This window comes from Pogoniulus pusillus, chromosome 1 (assembly GCF_015220805.1).
Source record: "Pogoniulus pusillus isolate bPogPus1 chromosome 1, bPogPus1.pri, whole genome shotgun sequence".
Classification (NCBI taxonomy): Eukaryota; Metazoa; Chordata; class Aves; order Piciformes; family Lybiidae; genus Pogoniulus; species Pogoniulus pusillus.
In genome coordinates this window covers 26,391,380-26,410,668 of record NC_087264.1, presented here as the reverse complement: position 1 = coordinate 26,410,668, position 19,289 = coordinate 26,391,380, and the positions used below count along the sequence as shown (strand labels likewise).

Genomic DNA, 19,289 nt, shown 5'->3' with positions numbered 1-19,289 from the left:
CCCTGCACATATTTATAAACACTGATGAGGTCACCTCTCAGTCTCCTCCAAGCAGCACAGCCCCAGCTGCCTCAGGCTCTCCTCATAAGAGATGCTCCATTCCTTTAATCATCTTTGTGGCTCTGTGCTGGACACTCTTAAGCAGTTTCCTGTCCCTCTTGAACTGGAGGGCCTAGAACTGAACACAGTACTCCAGATGTGGCCTCACCAGGGCAGAGTAAAGGGGCAGGAGAAGCTCTTTAGACCTACTTGCCACAGCCCTCATAATAACACCCCAGAAAAAGGAGGGAAAAAACCCAAAGGTCCTGTGGAGTCAGAAGGAAATTGCATTTAAAGAGCTGGACTTGCATCACCACAGGCAGTCTCAGAGGATGAACTAAAGGTAGTCCTATAACCCGAAGGGAGCATTTGGGACTAGTATCACAGGATCATAGAATGTCAGGGGCTCGAAAGGACCTCGAAAGCTCATCCAGTCCAACCCCCCTGCCAGAGCAGGATCACCTAGATCAGATCACATGGGAACATGTCCAGGTAGGTTTTGAATATATCCAGAGAGGGAGACTCCACAGCTCTCCTGGGCAGCCTGTTCCAGTGTTCTGGCACTCTTGCAATTAAGAAATCCCTCCTTGGGTTTACAGGAAACTTCCTATGCCTCAGCTTCCATCCATTGCCCCTCATCCTGTAATTGGGCATCCCTGGGCAGAGCCTGGCTCCATCCTCCTGGCATTTTTTACATATTTATAAACATGAATGAGGTCATCCCTCTGGCTCCTCTTCTCCAGGCTAAAGAGCCCCAGCTCCCTCAGGCTCTCCTCCTAAGAGCGATGTTCCATTGCCTTAATCATCTTTGTGGTTCTAGTTTGCTATGGCTCAGGCCAAACCATGGTGTTTTACATATATGTAAAGGTGGTGATTCTGTAATGAGGTACCTCAGCAGAGCTGACAAGAAACTCAGCTTAGAAGCCACTGCAGGTCAGGTGTGCTGCAATAGGAGAGCTGTGGGCAGTGGAGGCCTTGGGCTAGCCTGCTGGGGTGACAGGTCACCCCAGGTCAGGATCAAAGGTGAAAGCTGGTGAAAATTAGGTCAACAAAACACCACCCAGAGTCTACAAGAAGTAATCAGCCATTGTCTCTGTTTTTGTGCTGAGCTAGCCTTGTGCTGCATCATACTCTATGAAAGCATCTGCCAGGGAGATGCTGATTTACAAAGGCTTCAGAGTTTATTGACAGATGGTAACCTGTCACTAGAACTGTGCCAGTCTCTCTGGCAGCTCCATCCCCTGCCTAGTATACTGAGATTTAGATGTCACTTTCTGACCTGGCAGGCAACATTTCCAGACAAAGCCTAGTTTGCTTGGTATCTGCAGCTATTGTCCAACACAACTGATCTGACCCACGCTTCTTTACCCCTCCTTCCACTTTCCTCATGTGTAACCCCCACAGCCACCTATACAATTGCCATTCCTCACTAAGGTGCTTCATGTGCCCTACTTGTCTTTGCTACCTCCCAGCTCCAGAAACCAGAAGACTGCAAAGCCAAGGCCAAAATAGGAGTTGGCAATGCTGTTTCCTGTTCCCTCAAATGCTCCCTTCTTGTGCTATGCAGAAGTCTGTGTGAACACACACACACATCTGAGGCTGATGCACCTCACTTCCACAAGAACACAAGGGTACCAGGCTGGCATGCAGCACAGCAGGTTAGAAACTCCCATCCCTGCTCCTGCCCATTCTGCAGAGCCTCACTTCTATACGCTCCAGCTGCCAGACAGGAAGGTCCATTCTAACTCCACGCTGCGAGTTTGTACTTTTCCCTGGACAGTGAAATCCAAAGCCACTCCATGGAACGCATGACTTTGCACACAGACTGTAAATACTGCCATTTACCAAACGAGTTGCACTGCCAGGGTCCTGTTAGCTACTCATTTATTGCCAGAGAACTGAGGACTTAACTCTGTCCTCCCAGAAGGAGAACCTGTGGCAGCTGGTGCCACTGTTCCCATTGCTGACTCTGGAAACAGTGATAAACAGGCTTAAGAACAAGCAGCTGGGACTCCCTACGGCAGCAGTGAGCACCCTCACAGCTACCCTTCCGCACTCTTTCCCCAGCCAGGGTCAGCTAACCCACTTATCCTCTTCCAACCCCACTTCTTGTGAAGGAATTGAAGCAATAAAGCCCTCGGCACAATCTCTGTGCTCTTTTGTGTGCATCTCCATCTTCCTGACCTGCATCTCACTGCCTCATCACAGCCCTAAGACCAATATCCAGCTTGCTTCTGATTAGGTCTTCCAGGCTGGGGGTGATCATTCAAGGCTTACAGAAGAGATGTTTCAGACTGCATCAAGGTACAATGGAGAAAACCAATGCCTGAACTTAACAAAGGGAACTGGCTGGGCATTTTCTTTGTATGAAGATCATAACTCTCCCTCTCTTAATAAGCAAAGATGTCATCAGAAAATTATGTCAAAGAAATGCTGCTATTCTATGGGTTAAATGCCAGTTTTAAGACCATGCCTGCATTAGAAACTTGATCACATAATCGCACCTTAAACCAACTTAAGTGCACAACAAGATGTGTGTGACAGCCACAATTACCTTGGTTTAAATCAGATTTTCAATTAAGCTTAGAAGATTTGCACCAGTTTAAAGCAGTGCAATCTCCCCTTTTCAGAAAGCCTAAAGGGGTTTTTTTTTAACGCCCATTGCAAAATATTGCTTGAGTTTTGTACATTAGCAAAGCCTTTCACAGCACGTTTCCCAGGAGATTTGCAAATCAAGGCCTGACTATTCATTTCACAGGAGCAGATCTTACACTGGAGAAATGAATATTTTTCAGGTAATGTAAGCATTTAACTTTTGCTCCATCAAACTCTGGATGTGGAAAAGGCTGGAAGCGCTTTTCATTCTCCAAAGCGTGAGGTAGAAGCTGTGTAGCATGGAGCATGTTGCCACTTGGATGGGGATTCAGCAAGGAGGACATTTGTTGCCCAGGGCTTCGGGGTGAAAAATTGCAATTCTCCACAGTGCGTCAGTCATGGACAGTGAAGTCCACTTAGTCAAGTTCTTATTTTCTAGCTTTTTATGGCTGTCACTAAGCTCTCTAAGCCCTCCCTGGAAATTTCCATTAGCTTTGTAAAATGCAGAGCTGCTCATAGCCTGGCTTTCCCAGTAGGGATCTGTTCTGAGATGGACTTTTCCTTCATGCCAGTGTCCAGCTCACATTATTAACGAGCTTGGAGAGGATAAAGGTCACAGATTTGCATACTTTGCTGGAAGTCAAATAAGGAATCTGAGTGGAGCCTGTTAAGTACCAAGAACAAACAACTTAGGTAGCAGAGCCTCTCCCGCTGCATGGAGGTATTACCTACACAGCTCAGGTGCCCCCCTGAAGAAATGAGGATCAAGCTCTAGGAATTAATAACAAAATTATTCATACATGACAAGAAAGCTGAAATAGGAATTATTGCATTAGCTTAACCAGTATTGGAAAAACAAATTGACAAAGTACAGGTCGGCACAAAACGACTTAAGACATCTGGGTAACTCCCCCAGGTGGTAAATCCAAAATCACCGTTGAAGAGGAGGAGGAGGGATTAGGACAAAAGTTCCCAAACTCCACCTAACAACACAGCTCAGCAGCAAGACGGCAAGACAAAAAACCCCAAACTTTAAGTAGGGTATGCATGTCCAGGAAGGCATAAATAACGCTGGCTGGCTTTTCACTTCAACATCCCCAATACCAAAGGAGGAAGCAGCAGTGGACAAATGCACTGCTTTCCTTCAAATCCTGCCACACTGGAAAGGCCCAGCAGTCAGCTACACTATGGAACTACATTTTGATTAAGACACTGCTGCCTGCAATCCCATATAAAAATAGGAGCACAATCCCATTACTACCATGACTTAGCCCAACACAGATATCACAGTATCACAGTATCATCAGGGTTGGAAGAGACCTCACAGATCATCAAGTCCAACCCTTTACCACAGAGCACAAGGCTAGACCATGGCACCAAGTGCCACATGCAGCACATGGCTTGGTGACTATTTGATTCTCATGCTGCCAAGGTTTGCTTTCTCCACAAAAGAAATTACTCTTCAAAGCTGATTTCTCAAATAGGTTGTCCATTCAAGATCACTAAGAGCAAGCATAGCAAACGGAGCTCTGCAAGATGTGCTTTCTTCTCTCTGTGTAAACTCATTATTCCTAAATCGTCCAAACTGTGTCAAGGAATACAAAGTGAGCTACAAAGAGCAAGGTGGCACTATGCTAAGGAACAGGAATCCATTGTCCTTGTTTGGGAAGGAAGAGGCAGCACATGGGATTTCACACAATGCAATGTTTGGCCAGATTCCAGGTGCATCCTTGTCAGCAGCTCATTATCTCTTCTACCAGCGTGTGATGATCAGCACAGCAAGCCCATCCCTGGCTCCCATGATTAGCTAGGCAACGGTATTGTCAGTACAAGGCAAAATTTGGCACTCCCAGCAGCTGTCTGGATAGGAAAACAATCATTTCTAACACTCTGCTTCATAAATATTTAGCTTTCTGTGCAGGCAATGAACCACGTGCAGAGACAAATGCAAGTGAAAATTGGCTGCAGTGCAAACTCTCTGGAACAGCAAATGGGATTCCTGGAGTCACTCTGCTGGGCAGTAACTCCCTGTGACCAAGGACAAGGTGGCACTGGGCTAGTTCAGAGTGCAGCCCTAGAACAGAGCCTGGGGAAGAGCATGAGACTAAGAATTACACAGGACATAATCTGCAGGCCATGAGTAAACCACGCAGACGTTTAAGTGACTATGAAATTATCCTGTTCCTCACATGCAGAGGAGCAATGGAAAGGTCACTCCTCCTGACGCTAGCAGCAGGAACATTTTCACTCCCTATACCAATACAGCCTGCTAATTTTCCAGAATAAGCTTTGCCCACCTGGAAATGAGCAAGCACAAAGAAACACATCCAGCCACTCCCTTGAATTGCCAAAGGTGCTGCAGAAGCAGGACAGTAAGCAATTTGGTGCAGCTGGTAGCTGTGTGCCTGCTTCAGGCAGGATGTCAGCTCAACTCAGAAGATGACTGGTCCCAAGAGAGCATGATTTCTGAAAAAGCTCTATTCAAGCTCACACTTCTCTCACACTGAGGTCAGCCTTATAAATTTGGAGGTACTAATAACACCACTTGTCTGTCTCAACAGCAGGAACATGCACAGGTTTGTTCTGCCCACCAGTAAGCTGGTGAGCAGCTGGTTACAGTCCAGGGGCTTTTGCAGCAACTGGATGAGATTCAGACAGCAGTCACACCTCCAACAATCAGTTTGCCTGGGCAAAATTGTGACATCACAGCTAAGGAAGCGAGTCACCTGTCAGCTGTTAGATACCTCAAAAAGAGAAAGACAGAAGAGAGATTACAACAGTAGGAAGAACACTAACAAAGGAGTTTCTTCTGATCAACAGGGTTGCTACAGCTAAAACCCAAGTGACTTCCAGGAGTCAGCATTTGTAACCTGCCTGTCCAGCAGCTTGCACAGACCAGAGAGGCAGATGCACCAACAGAAAGCTTAAGCATTCCAAGGCAGAAAGTCTTAAATTAAGAACCACTCTTCCAACCCATTCAACAGGAGTTATAAATGAAAATTAAGCACCAAGACAATGACAGAGCATATGAAAGTCTGGATGCTTAACTACCCTGGGACTCTGGTGCTGATATTATTGAGGCTGTGGGCTCTGTTCTTAAGGGGTAGGAAGCTACAGAGAAGGACCAGTGTTAAGAAAAGTCCCTCAGGGTGCCAGCCTTCATGGCCATGCCAGTTATTCTACCAAAATGCCACACAGTTTTACACAGAGCTGTTTTACACCGCTGTCAGAACAACACAGAAGTTGTAACCCATGCCTGAGTGAACAAGAAGACTTTTCCAGTCCTGAAACTGACTCCCATCAGAAGTCAGTTTGCCCAATTTGCAGAAGGCATACTGAGGCCATAATTAAATGCAAAATGTTTGTAAACAGATGGACGAAACATTCAAGCAAGGTGGGCCTAGAGGTAAGATTTCCTCCCACAACACTGGTGAGATTTTCTAGTATGATATATTTCACTCCATAGTAGTTTTATCACTATGAAACCCATGCATGCTGATGTGATCCATGCCATCCAAGTAAAACAATATGCAATAAACAAGAAATAAACCAGACAGAGATTCAAATCCCAAATTCAAAACCAAGTAAGTGCAAGGTCCTGGAAGGCAACCTCCTGTATCAATACAGGCTGGGAGATGAAGGGACTAAGAGCAGCCTTGTGGAAAAGGACTTTGAGGTACTGGTGGATGAAAAGCTGGACATGAGCCAACAGTGTGCCTGCAACCCAGAAAGGCAGCTGTGTCCCCAGGTTACCTCAAAAGCAATATGGTCAGCAGGTCAAGAGGCAATTCTCTACTTTGCTTTGGTGAGACTGTACCACCAGGAGTATTGTGTGCAGCTCTAGAGTCCTCAACACAAGAAAGATGTGGACCTGCTGGAGCGGGTCCAGAGGAGGGCCATGAAAATAATGAGAAGACTGAAAATACCTCTGCTATGGAGAACAACTGAGAGAGCTGAGGTTGTTCAACCTGGAGAAGGCTCCAGGGAGCCTTCAATGCAGCCTTTCAGTATCTAAAGGGAGCCCATAAGAAAGACTGTCGCAGTCTTTTTAGCAGGGCTACTGTGACAGCACAAGGGCTGATGATTTTTAAACTAAAAGAAGGGAGTCTGGGAAGGAGAACCTTCTGGGTTTTTTTTCTGCAAGGAGGTGCTTTCCACTGAGCCATCCCTGGAAACAGTCACCGTCAGGTTGGAAGGGACGCTGCACAACCTGGTTTAGTTGAAGATATCAGCTGGAAAGGCAACAAAGTTGTTGAAGGGCCTGAAGAATAAGTCTTATGAGAAGCAGCTGAAGGAATGGGGATTGTTTAGTCTGGAAAAGAGGAGGCTGAGGGGAGACCTCACTGCTTTCTCCAACTACCTGAGAGAAGGCTGCAGTAAGATGGGAGTCAGTCTCTTCTCCCTGGTATTATCAAGTGACAGAAAGATGGGAAGTGGCCTTAGGTTGCACCAGGGGAGATTGAGGTTGGATATTTGGAAAAACTTCTTCAGTGAAAGATCAGTCAGGCATTGGAATGGGCTGCCCAGGGAGAGGGTGGGGTCACCATCCCTGGAGGCATTGGAAACAACATGCAGACATGGCACTCTGGGACCTGGTTTAGTGGCCATGGTGGTGTTAGGTTGACAGTTGGACTCAATGATCTTAAGGTCTTTCCCTAACCAAAAATATTCAATGATTTTATGTCCCTGCTCATGGCAGGAGAGTGGAACTAGATGACCTGTAAAGGTCCCTTCCAATCCAAACCATTCTATGAATTGCCTGAATTTTCACTGATTTTCTTCTCACTTCAAATCCTGCCAGTATGCCATGATATCCTTCACTTCTGTGACTCAACAGTGCCAAGCAGCACATAGAGATACTCTGTAAATAACAGATTCCAGAACATAAATCTTTACATTCCTTAAGTAAGGGTAATTTGGCTTGGCATTATCTTAAACCAAGGTTCTAAAGATGGATAACTTGCTTAAATTCCTCTAAAAACCTAAAGGCTTGTTAATTGCTTAAAGTGATTACAGGCAGACTACACACCAAATAAGCTTTGAACCCTCAGAATTTCTTAAGCTGTTTATGATCTATCAGCTCTTCCAGTGGCTTAGACAATTTAGGGTGTTAGGAGTCTTTGGGAGAGCACAAATTGCTTAAGCCTTCTAAGATCTTAAATTGCTACAAGTCTTGAAAGCCAAAGTCATTCTTTAGTCTTCTTTAACTTTCACTAATGTTTTAGCACAAACTGATGTTTAACTTGATTCAAAGGCAACTTGAAAGTAGGCTTGTTTTGTAGAATTTACATGAACAAGCTAAACCAGGAAAATGCATTTAGAATGAAAGAAATTAACTTCAAACCAAACATTTTAAATTAGCAAGCACAACACTCTTTGGGTTTGTTTGTTTTGTTTAAAAGAAAACCAAACCCAGAACACTGTGATACACACACAGCTGCCAAGCTCCAGAACCAAAGCTTTAGCTTGGTCTAATTGCAATGAGATCCACAGGGCAAGTCAAGTTTTAATACACTTTATCTTCAGTAGCTTTGAAATTAACCAACTAAAATGTGTTCTCTTTCCCATGTAGAGGAAACCCGCTGAAAGAAAACCCAATTAAAGAACACAACTTGACAAAACCCCAAATCCACAATTATTGCTCCAATTACTCACAGTTTGTAGACACCAAGTGGAGAAAATTAGAACATTTACAGAACTACATCGATTGAGGATTTAAAAAAAAAGGGAAAAAAGAAGAAAAAAATGGCTAGCTGGATTCACTACAGTCTTGCTAGAAAACACAGGCTCAAGGGACACAGAAGAGAGCTCCACAAAAACTGGTCCAAAGACCAGAAAATTAAGAGACGATCTTATTGGAAAGCCAAGAGAGTAAACAGCTGAACATGGAAAGTCTAAGTCTAGACCTGCAGGGAAAGGAAAGTCTGTAAGAAAGCAGGATGGACTGGTGCTGCCAAAGAGGCAAAAGACACTTTAAAAATAGAACACATGGAAAATGGAAGTAGAGTGGAAAAAAAAACAACTGTTCACCAGTGAGGCTACTGACAAAAATCAATAACGACTCAAAGTGGCTGAAATACTTAATTGTCTCTTTGAAGCCTCCACTTAAGATATATCTGAGGGTACTTATGCAATTAGGGAATAAGAGAAGCTACTTGCATTCATTAAGAAAATAAGAAAAAAATATATTACAAAAGTGTAAGAAGTTAACTTTTTCGAGCCATTGGTACCAGCACTCTTGAAAAAGAAAGGCATACTTAAATTGACAATTATTCTCCACTAAGTGTAACTTTGATCCCTTAAAGACAGTAATATAACAGAGAAAAAAGGGATGATTTATGAAAACAATGAAAGAATGAGCCACACGCAGTAGGCAGCAAGTCAAATAATTGCTTGCATGAAATTTAATTGCTTTTGTAGATAGAATTAGGGGGGGGGAAAGGAAGAAAAGGCAGCAGGTGTGAGCTGACTAGATATAAGTGAAGCATTTTAGAGCTGCTCTTAAGAGCATGTGGGTCATGCTTTTAGAAAGATTGCCACCTAATATGAGATCCAGTAAGGATCTGCAGAAGCCCTGTGAAATAGCACACAACCTGGTAAGCAGCAGGTTAAGTTCCTTTAACACTGAGCTCTGTACTAACTTCCCCTTCCCATGATGGAAAATAAATTATGGTAACTAGTCAGTGTTTCAGCATACCTTGAAGGATTGAGTGAGGGAAATTAATCTGCTAATAACTGAAGACTTAAAGCAGCTCTCAAAATTTATCTCTAGGATTCATAGACATATTAAGTGGAATTTTATGAGGGCATCTTCCACCTCACGGCATCATTCGTCCCGGCTATCAAATTCACACACAGAAATGGAACAAAAAAAAACCAATATCAGAATGGAGATACTGTTCTGAGCCTTCTTATTACCACACTGCTGCTCTTGCATCTACAATGACTGAGCCTCTTGGCACTCAGGTTTCCTAAGGCTTCCCTGAACAATTTGGAAATAATTAATCTCAGTTTTTTTTTTCCTTAAATGCATAAATAACAAAATCCAAATATAAGCTGTCAGGATGCATCTTCAGTGCCAAATTTGCCATCCTCTCCTTTTTAAAGTCCTTTTCCTCTTTTAGCAAGTGAAATCATAGAACGGTTTGGGTTGGAAGTGACCTCCACAGGTCATCTAGTCCAATCCCCTCTGCAGTCAGCAGGTACAGCCTCCACTAGATCAAGTTGCTCAGAATCTTGGCAAGTCTCAAGTCGAGTACCTCCAGGATGGGGTGCTTCAGTTCACTGCTCCAGTGTTCAGCCATCCTCACGGTAAAGAACCTGTTCCTAACATCCAATCTAAATCTGCTCTTCTCTAATTTAAAACCATTGTCCTTCATCTTACCACTCCAGGCTTTTGGAAACAGTCCCTCTCTAGCCTTCTTGTAGGTCCCCTTCAGTTACTGGAAGACTGCTATTAAATCTCCCCAGAGCCTTCTCTTCTCCAGGCTGAACAACATCAGCTCCCTCAGCCTGTCCTTGTAGCAGAGGTGTTCCAGCCCCTTGATCGTTTTCATGGCCCTCCTCTGCACCCAATCCATCAGGGCCATGTCCTTCCTGTACTGAAGGCTCCAGAGCTAGATGCAATACTCCAGGTGAGGTCTTACCAGAGCAGAGTAAAGTGGTAGAATCACCTCTCTGGATCTGCTGGCCATGCTTCTTTTGATGCAGCCCAGGATGCAATTGGTCTTCTGGGCTGCAAGCACACACTGTTGGCTCATGTCCAGCTTCACATACACCAGCATCTCAAGTCCTTTTCTGCAGGGCTTCTCTCAATTTCATCATCTCCCAGCCTGTACTGACATCTAGGACTGGCCCAACTTATGTGCAGGACCTTACACTTCACCTTGTTGAATGTCATGAGATTCTCCTCAGCCCACCACTCCAGCCTGTCCAGGTCCCTCTGGCTGGCACCCTGTTCTTCAGGCTTAAGTCAACTTTATCATCTTTTAACCTCAATCACAAAATTCACAGTATCTTGTGGTTAAGAGACAGAAAAAGTGCAGGACATTCTCTTGCTCAGCCAGAGTCGAAGGCCACTGTGCAGGTGCTGCCTTTCAAGAGGCTATTTGCAGGGAAGACTCAGACATAACCAGGATCTCTAACCACCCCAGTTAACAGCTGTGAGAACATTCCCTGTGCAGAGTTGCTAACATCCCTTCTTACACATGAAGGAACACAGTTCCTCCCTCTGTCTCTTTGTTTAGTCAGCCCCCCAGAAGCTATTTGTAGGAAGGCAAATAATGCACTAGGGCTTATCCTGCCGGGGCCATCACTACTAGAGGCTGAAGAGCCTGAGAGACATGATGGATAGATTACCATTTCTTTACCAGTGCTAATAACTAGATGCAGACACATCACCCCCACTACTAGATGAGAAGATACACAGTACTCAAAGGGAAAAAAAAAAAACATATTGGCATGGACAATTACAATTATCTTCTGCAAAGCACAGGAATTTATCATGAAGAGAATTTTCCCACAATAATTTCAAATGAGAGGCAGAATTAAACTATGCAGGCTGCATAGTACTCAAGCAGACTGAGACTCTCCACACCTACTTCCCAATGAAAGAATTCCAAGGGATGCTGCCTCTGAGCCAGATGTATCTTCAGGGGGTATTTTAATTCCATTACCAGAGACTTTTGCTTGCTGAGAACTCCTTCCTCTCCTATGGATGCCTGCATTACTTAGCTAGTCCCAGACTAGGTGCTTTCAGTTCTTAACTTTGAAACAGTTTTCTCCAAATAGAGGCTTCTGGATCTGCTATTTTCAAAAGCATATGAGCACTGAGCCCTTCCAGAACCTGCTCCTGAGCATGATGGGGGGCACTCAAAATAAAACTACAAACAGCTGATATTTGGACCCCCTGCCTTTCTCCCATGGCAGTCCTACACAAGAAGTCAGCAAAGGGCAGTAAGCTGAATGCAGTCTGTTCCTCCTCACTTTCAGTCTCACCTCTTCCTGTTCTACCAGACTATTCATGCTTGCGAAGGCCCATCAGGGGTGTTACTGAAAGGGAAAGTGCTTGTTAGAATGTGACAAGATAGGAAAGATTATGAGCACTGAAAACTGAACTCCTTTCTAATTCAGTCAATATTTTTCTACTGTACAAGACACTGTGGACTTAGGCTTCCCAGAGAGGTTGTAGAGTCTCCTTCTCTGGAGACTTTCAAGACCTGTCTGCATGTGATCCTGTGTGACCTGCACTAAATTATGGTCCTGCTCTGGCAGAGGGGTTGGACTCAATGATCTCCAGAGGTCCCTTCGAACCCCTAACATCCTAACATCCTGTGACTTCACTCCATGGTGCAAACCCAAAAGATTCAGGAATTGAACCAAACTTTGAACTATGCAGAGTCAAGGAAGATGTACAAAACTTTAGCGTGCAAGCAGACAGCAAGCTGCTGATCAAATGCATATGCAAGTCTAGCAGTTCTATATACTGGACCATGAGAAGAGTAAACTACAAAACCAGAACAGGCTGTTGCATCCTTGCAGATTGCAATCCAAATATGAGGGACAAAACTCTTAGCAACAGCAGCACCTGCTGTGAGCCGCAGCCTAAGTACCCTTGCTCCAGCCAATTATCACTGCAATCATTAAACAGCTCCAAGAAGTATGAAGCATCCCTTCAAAGACAGGCTGCCTGTGATCTACTCAATTCCCCTCACTACTCTATGCATCTCCAGCATTTGCAAGTGCCTTGTTGACATGAGCTTCCTGGTGCTCAGTTACCAACGGTCAATTCCATAAACCTTCTCTCAGTAAATTGTCCTCCCTCATGGTTGCTGGTGATTATTCTCAAACAAAAATGAAAGATAAGGCTTGTGAAAAAAGTAGATTGCTTGTCCTGTTGGTCACCTGTAAACGAAGTTGTTTTCAAAAGCTGAGTTCCTGTGGGACCGGAATTCAGACCTCTGGAACCTTTCGCACAAAACATTCCTCAAAAGGACAGTCATGCAGCAGGAAAAGTAGACAAGGTTTTAAATAGGTCAGAGAGATCTGCTATAAGAGGGATAATTTGTTTGCAAGTAAGTGAAACCAGCAGCTAAACAAGCAAAAGACAGGCAGATGCTGGTGAACAGCAGCTCCTTTGCTATTTACCCTTAGTGAGGTGAGTATTTATTCACTGACATCTGGGATCTCTGGGTACTCAACACCAGTCTGTATCTAAAACCATGTGCTCAAACTAACAGCTACCTTGTGTGCAATTTAAGTTGGTCAGCCTTGGAGTTTCTGGGAAATGAGGAATTTTCCTGATATTACATTAATAGTTCCTTCTAATTTAATTATATAAAAAACCACAGAGGAAACATACCAGTGCTTTTCAGTAGTACAATGTAGAGAGCTGGAGTCACTCTGAAATATAAGTGAAGAGATGTCCTTTCTTTACTGTCTTGGTCTAAAACCCAAGACACCACTAAAAACTGCTCACTCACTCCTACCCACCTCTGGTGGAATGGACAAAACACAACAAAAGGCTTAAAGGTCAAGACAAAGAACCTCACTTGCCCATAAAGGGCTAAGTTTCCAATTACGTTCATGAGCAAGAGACAGATTCAACTTGAGGAAACAGAATTTATCAATTAATTCAACTTAAGCAAAACCACCACTAATTTTCCAACTGAATCACGGTAGGGCAGTAAGAAATAGAATCTAAACTTAAAAAAATATATATATAAAATCTTCTCTCCTCTTCCCTACTTCTGACTCTCTGCCTCCTTCTCCTCCTCTCAGAGGTGCAAGGAAAGGGAACTGTGGTCAGTGTGTCCCACATAGCTGCTGCTGCCCCTTCTTCCTCATAGGGAAAACTACTTACTCACAGTTCTCCCCTGCTGCAATGCGGCATCCCAAAGTTCTCCTACCAGCAAGGGCTGCCCTCAGAGCCAGACCCTTCTTCAGGAGCAGCCACCTGCTCCAGAGTGCTGTCACAGGTGAGATTCTCCATGGGTTACAGGTGAGATTCTGCTCCAGCGTTACTGCGTTGCAGGGGTCAGCCTACCATCTAACTGTAAGCCACTGCTCGGACACTCTTTCCCTCCTCCTGCACCAACCACAGTGGTTGTGTGTCTCAAGTACTGCTCCCCTCCAAAACAAAAGAGCTGCTCACTCATGCTTTTCCCCTCTTAAGTCTGTTATGACAGAGGTGCTGGTTGGTTCAGCCTTGGTCAGATGAGTCTGACTAGGAGATGGGGGAGCCCCTTGGTGCTTCTTACAGGAGGTACATCCACAGCCCCCTCCCCGTTACCAAAACCCTGACAGACACAAACCCAACACATTTACTCATCAGAACACAATCCTGTTAGGATTTGTATCTATGGCTAATAAAAACATTTATTCTAACCTCATAGCTACTCTATTGGCTCATGAATTCCAGTCTCTTATAGGCTGCTTTCAGACACATTAAGTGTATTTCCAAGCGTGGATGAACACTCCTGTCACCACCTCACCTCCCTACAGCACAACAGCTCTGAGAACCAAATTGTCAACACCTGTTTAGATGTGAACTTTGGGTTTAAAATACTGAAAATTGCCTTACAGCTCAGCAGTCCAGTTCCACCTCCAGTCACAAGTATTCAGGTCATACACTTGTCTCTGCAAGCCAGCCAAACTGCATCCCCAAATGGCTCTCTTGCATCCACCCAAACAACGTACAGGCTACTGCAGAAATCAGTTGGTTACCTGCCCTTCTCCAGCTTGCTGCCACAATCTAGTCACAGACAATTTATGCCTCTGTGTCCTCTAATAAAAAACTATATAAACAAACAGCTGTCCTTTCTTGAATCAAGGCTGCATACCCCACTCCTTTTGAGACCTTCTAAAGACCCCAAGCTGCAGGTTTTCTTAGATAAAAATGCTCCACTAACCCCATTAAGCAGCTCTTCTTAGCCACTGTACCAATGGAAAGGCAGCTCTGAATATCGCCATGCAATTTTTAAACTGTTCCAGCTTATAGATGTTGTTTCTTCCACAGCAATACTAACATTTTGCTCTCTTTTGTTAAACATCTTGTGTCTCATCCCAGAACTAAACTTGTTTTTACAGCCTCATGTATTGATGGCTTAATCACCTACCATCAACCAAAGCCTTAGGTCTTTCTCTTCCTCTGTCATTTTAACTACTGAGCTCAGTGTTATTAGTCACTAAGTGCACTTTGTACTATTAAGTTCTCATTTCTGTAGCTCCATTCACTTTCAAGGCAATCCAATTCTTGTGCAGTACTCTGATCTTTCTCTACAATGACAAAGCTAATGTCAAATTCTCTGCAAATTTATTCAGTGTAGCCTTACAAGGCATTGTACAAACAGTATTAATAACCAGCCTCAGAAGAGGTTCTTAAGAAAGTCCATCAGTGACAACTTTTGAGACAGAGTCCAGCTCTCAATCATGTTGGACTCTTTCCTTTTGCTAGATCTTCATCTGCTCTTTACCATATCTTGTTCTAAACCTAATTCTTTAAAAGCTAACTAGATTTATGGTAGTTCAAATATGAGAACCACCTTACTAAGATGCACAGCTATTAGACCTGGAGCAAGTCCTTAATTGACCTTTTAATTAAAACTAAATATGTAACATTCTTAAGGAAGAAGAATGTAACATTCTTAAGGACAGGTATCTGACCTGCTACACTCCACCACAATCCATCTTTCCACGGTTCTAATTTTCCTTTCCTTCAAAATACACCCTACAAACCTGTGTACTGAGTTCATATTACGGTTGCCAACAAAACCTGACCCTTCCTGTTTCCATCTGCAAGAAAAACTGCCATCAGTGTGACCTCATCTTGGCAATACAGCCCAATACGTTTAATTCCTGGTCTTTTAGAATCCTGGAAGGGCTACATGCCTGCACACTCTATCCCTATGAGCCAATGCAGCTTCAAGTCAAGCCTTTTTCTTTTCCCTCTCCCCCCCCTTTTTTGTCAGCTTGTACTTCCAAGTCTACTCATCTCATTTGCCCTAAGCACACACTTTTGAAATCCTGTATTTAAGGCACAGCTGCTATTTCAACCTGTTTATAGGATCCCTGTAGCACTTGGTTTCAAATGCCTCCATTGTAGACAGGAATAAAGACCCAGGGATTATAATGAACTCCGTTGTATGTTTCTAACCGCAGTTTTCTTTGCCAAATTAGAGCAGTGGGGGTGTTTTCAGAAGCACAGTGACTTTTGATCCCTGCTGTTTGCTAGGCTATCCCCCATACAGCACTCTATCAATTGCTGAATCCTTTATTCAGCAGTTGTATTCCTCTGTATTACTGCATATGTAAACTACACAAGTATTTTCTATCTTTCTCCCTCACTTCTCAAGTTGAAGTCAACAAAATAGGTCAACCTCAAGCCAAGTCTATTAAACCAAGAACTACAGAGATGGCATCTACTTGTCAGGGTTTTTCCCTCTCTCTAAGAATCTTCCAAGTAGAAGTGCAGCAAACATCACAGCTGCAAGCCACTTGTGCTCCGATAGGGCCTCACTCACTCGTGTGCTCTGATCTTAGAGCCTCAATGCAAATTATTCAGCTCACTCAACACCTACACCTTCATGCAGAGCTTTCCAAGTCACTCTGGCTGTTGTTGGTCTACAAAATGGGGCAGTTGAGAACAGAACATATTGGGTGCCTTGCTCAAAAAACCCCAACCAGCAGGTCCACATGAGGCCTGCAATAATCACCACCAGTGCACTCCAATCCACTAGCAAGAAACCTTTTGAAGCATTTCTGTCAAAACACCAAATAAATCTCCTGTCAAGACACCAAATAAACTTCCTGCCTCTACAGCCACTTTGTTTCATGTTTGTGTATGAAAAGTTTACCTTTGTTGGAATATTGTGTGATTGTGGCTGAGATATAAATAAGGAGACAGAAGAGTGCCTTAGTAACCTGGTGAGCTAAGGAAGTTTTACAGAGATGCTGCAGGACTACCAGCACTTCCATAATACAGCATGAAAGTGTTCCTGTCTTGTCTTTAATCAGCAAGGTGCCAAGAAGAGACATGCCACTTATTTTTGGGCTACTGAGAGTGGCAGAAGGCATACTTAATGTGGGACATGGCAAGCCAGGGTAGTCAGACCAATCTCAGCTCTGCAGCATCCAATCAAAGCATCCACCCTTGGAGAGAGGCTTCATTTCGCCAAGTTCTCCTTCAAGTTCATCTCAAGAGCCATATCAGCAGACTAGATCTTTACATTTCCCTATACTGAAAATAACTTAGAATAACTCTCGAGTTGAAAAAGAGAGCCATTATTCCTGCATAATTCTTCTGCTTAGAAAGTACAGCAACTACTCTTGAAGAAAGCCACTTACCCTGGAAGAGAGTGATTAGAGCTTATTCCATAATAATATCTTGTGGAACTTCTTGTATAAATAAGGCCTTGATGAAAGATTATGTTTAAGAGAACAAGAGGGCTGTTTGAAGAGTGCTGGCATTTTGTACTACTGAAATGATTCTGATCTGAATTCCAACTGCAGATTTCACCAGAAGGCTGTATTGAATTAGTCACTATTACAGTTGTACATGATCATTCTCATTTAAGACAGCAGTTCTACACTGACCATATGATTCTTCTCAAGCACCACATGCCTGATCTCATCCACAGCAGATGGAGTCCACATGCATGTGTGAAGATCACCAGCAGTGCTGCAAGTTTGTAGCTGTCAGCTTCTAACACACAAGGAACTGAAACATAACCCAAAATACCACCAAGGTGGTTTAGTACCATAAATAAGTGAAACAAAGAAATAATCCCTGAAGTGTTCTTGCAGCGTAAAACAAAGACTACTCCAAAAGAAGCATTTACAAAGGCAGTGGAGAAAAGGGTCTCAAAAAAGTATGGTGTAGAGACTCCCCAAGAACAATGAAAGCATTACAAGGGTTTCACTGCACAGACAGTTATCATCTGTGTCATGCCACATCTAAATTGGCTTGTGTTTAATCGCAAGTTTACAAAGGGACAGTTACACCCTTCTCAGCATCACATAAATAAAAGAGAGCTAAAGGCTACATGTCAGACCACCATACTTTCCAGTGAAGACCAAAATAATTCACTGACCTGCTCATAATCATGACAGAAATCTTTGCAGTTTGGTACAGTATTTGAGCATGGGATTCTACAGATACTTGTTATCTCTAGGTCGGCAGCTTACAACTTGGACAGGCTTGAGAGGTGGGCCCAAGCCAACCTTGAGAAGTTCAAAAAGGCCAAGTGGAAGGTCCTACACCTGGGTCAGAGCAATCCCAAGCACATATACAAGCTGGGCGAGAAGTGGCTTGAGAGCATTCTGAAGGAGGAAAACTTCAGGCTGCAGGTGATGAAAAACTCAACATGCACGAGCAATGTGCACTTGCAGTCCAAAAGGCCAACCATGTCCTGGGATTATCAAAAGAAATGTGACCAGCAGGACAGGGGCAGTGACCCCACCTGTGGTATTGTGTCCAGTTCTGGTGCCCCAGTGTAAAAGGTGCATTGAACTGCTGGAGCAAATCCAAAGGAGGGCCACAAAGATGATCAGAGGGCTGGAGCACCTCCCATATGGGGACAACAGCTACTAGAATTGGAGCTGTTCAGCCTGGAAAACAGAGACCTCATAGTGGCCTTCTGGTACCTGAAAGGAGCTACAAGAAAGCTGAGAAGGGACTTTTTACAAGGGCTTGTCATCATAGGATGAGAGGTAATAGATCAAAGCTTGTGCAGAGTAGATTTAGACTAGATATTAGGAAGAAATTATTTACAGTGAGGGTGGTGAGACACTGCAACAGGTTGCCCAGAAGTCATAAATGACCCCTACCTGGAGTTGTCCAAGGTCAGGCTGGATGAGGCCTTGAATAACCTGGTCTAGTGGAAGGTGCCCCTGCCCATTACACAGTAGGTTGGAACTAGGTCCCTTCCAACCTAAACCATTCTATGACTCTATCGCTGGTGAACTCCAAAAGATCCATGAAAGCTGAGAAAAGTAACCATATCAACAGCCAGATTTGCTGTTCTTACTGGCAGCTTTTCCAAGTCCATAAAATCCAGAGAGCCTGAAGAACCTTGCATTAGATATATGTGAAACAAAGGATCCAGAAAAAATATGTGAAATCAAATGAGCTAATGAGATGCACTTAACCAGCCTCAGAAATTATCATCAGCAAAATGAACAGCAATCCTAAGATACTCAAGCTGAACATAGTAGCAGCCTAAAAGAGTACTGGGAGTTGGGGGTTTTGAGTCCCTCAAAGAACAATGCCCAAGGCAGTGAAAATCAATCTTATGCCCACTGCCCCAAGAACAGAATGGTCACAGCAGTTACACCTTCTTGTAGAGTCAGCACTTACTCTGGTCGGCAAATCACCAGGTCCCCTTTGTTGGTGCCGTAGGCCAGCCCCAGGCCTGGCTCGGGCAGCCAGCGCGCAGAGTTGATGCTGACATGTCTTCTCTGGTCGGCAGGCATCGGGTACAGAACGTTGAAAACTCTCTGAAACAATAACAGGAGATTGACAGGACAATGCAAGGCAGAAGAGCCAAGGAGGCTTAAACAATGGTCGGTCTCCCTGCAGCAGTGCAGCTGGCCAAGGAGACAGCATTTCACAGGATGCTGCAAGCAACTGCTAATCCAGCAGCAAGAGTGAGCAGCTG

General features: G+C 44.0%; 1 protein-coding gene across 2 annotated transcripts in view; it reads right to left on the bottom strand.

The window, feature by feature from the left end:
• The window catches only part of AMBRA1 (autophagy and beclin 1 regulator 1), a 142,235-nt gene that overhangs the window by 14,681 nt on the left and 108,265 nt on the right, over positions 1 to 19,289 (bottom strand). For both annotated transcript variants that reach the window (XM_064145311.1, XM_064145320.1), the window contains exon 15: positions 18,989 to 19,128. In XM_064145311.1, the coding sequence (XP_064001381.1) occupies positions 18,989 to 19,128 (140 nt within the window). The remainder of the gene's footprint in view (positions 1 to 18,988; positions 19,129 to 19,289) is intronic.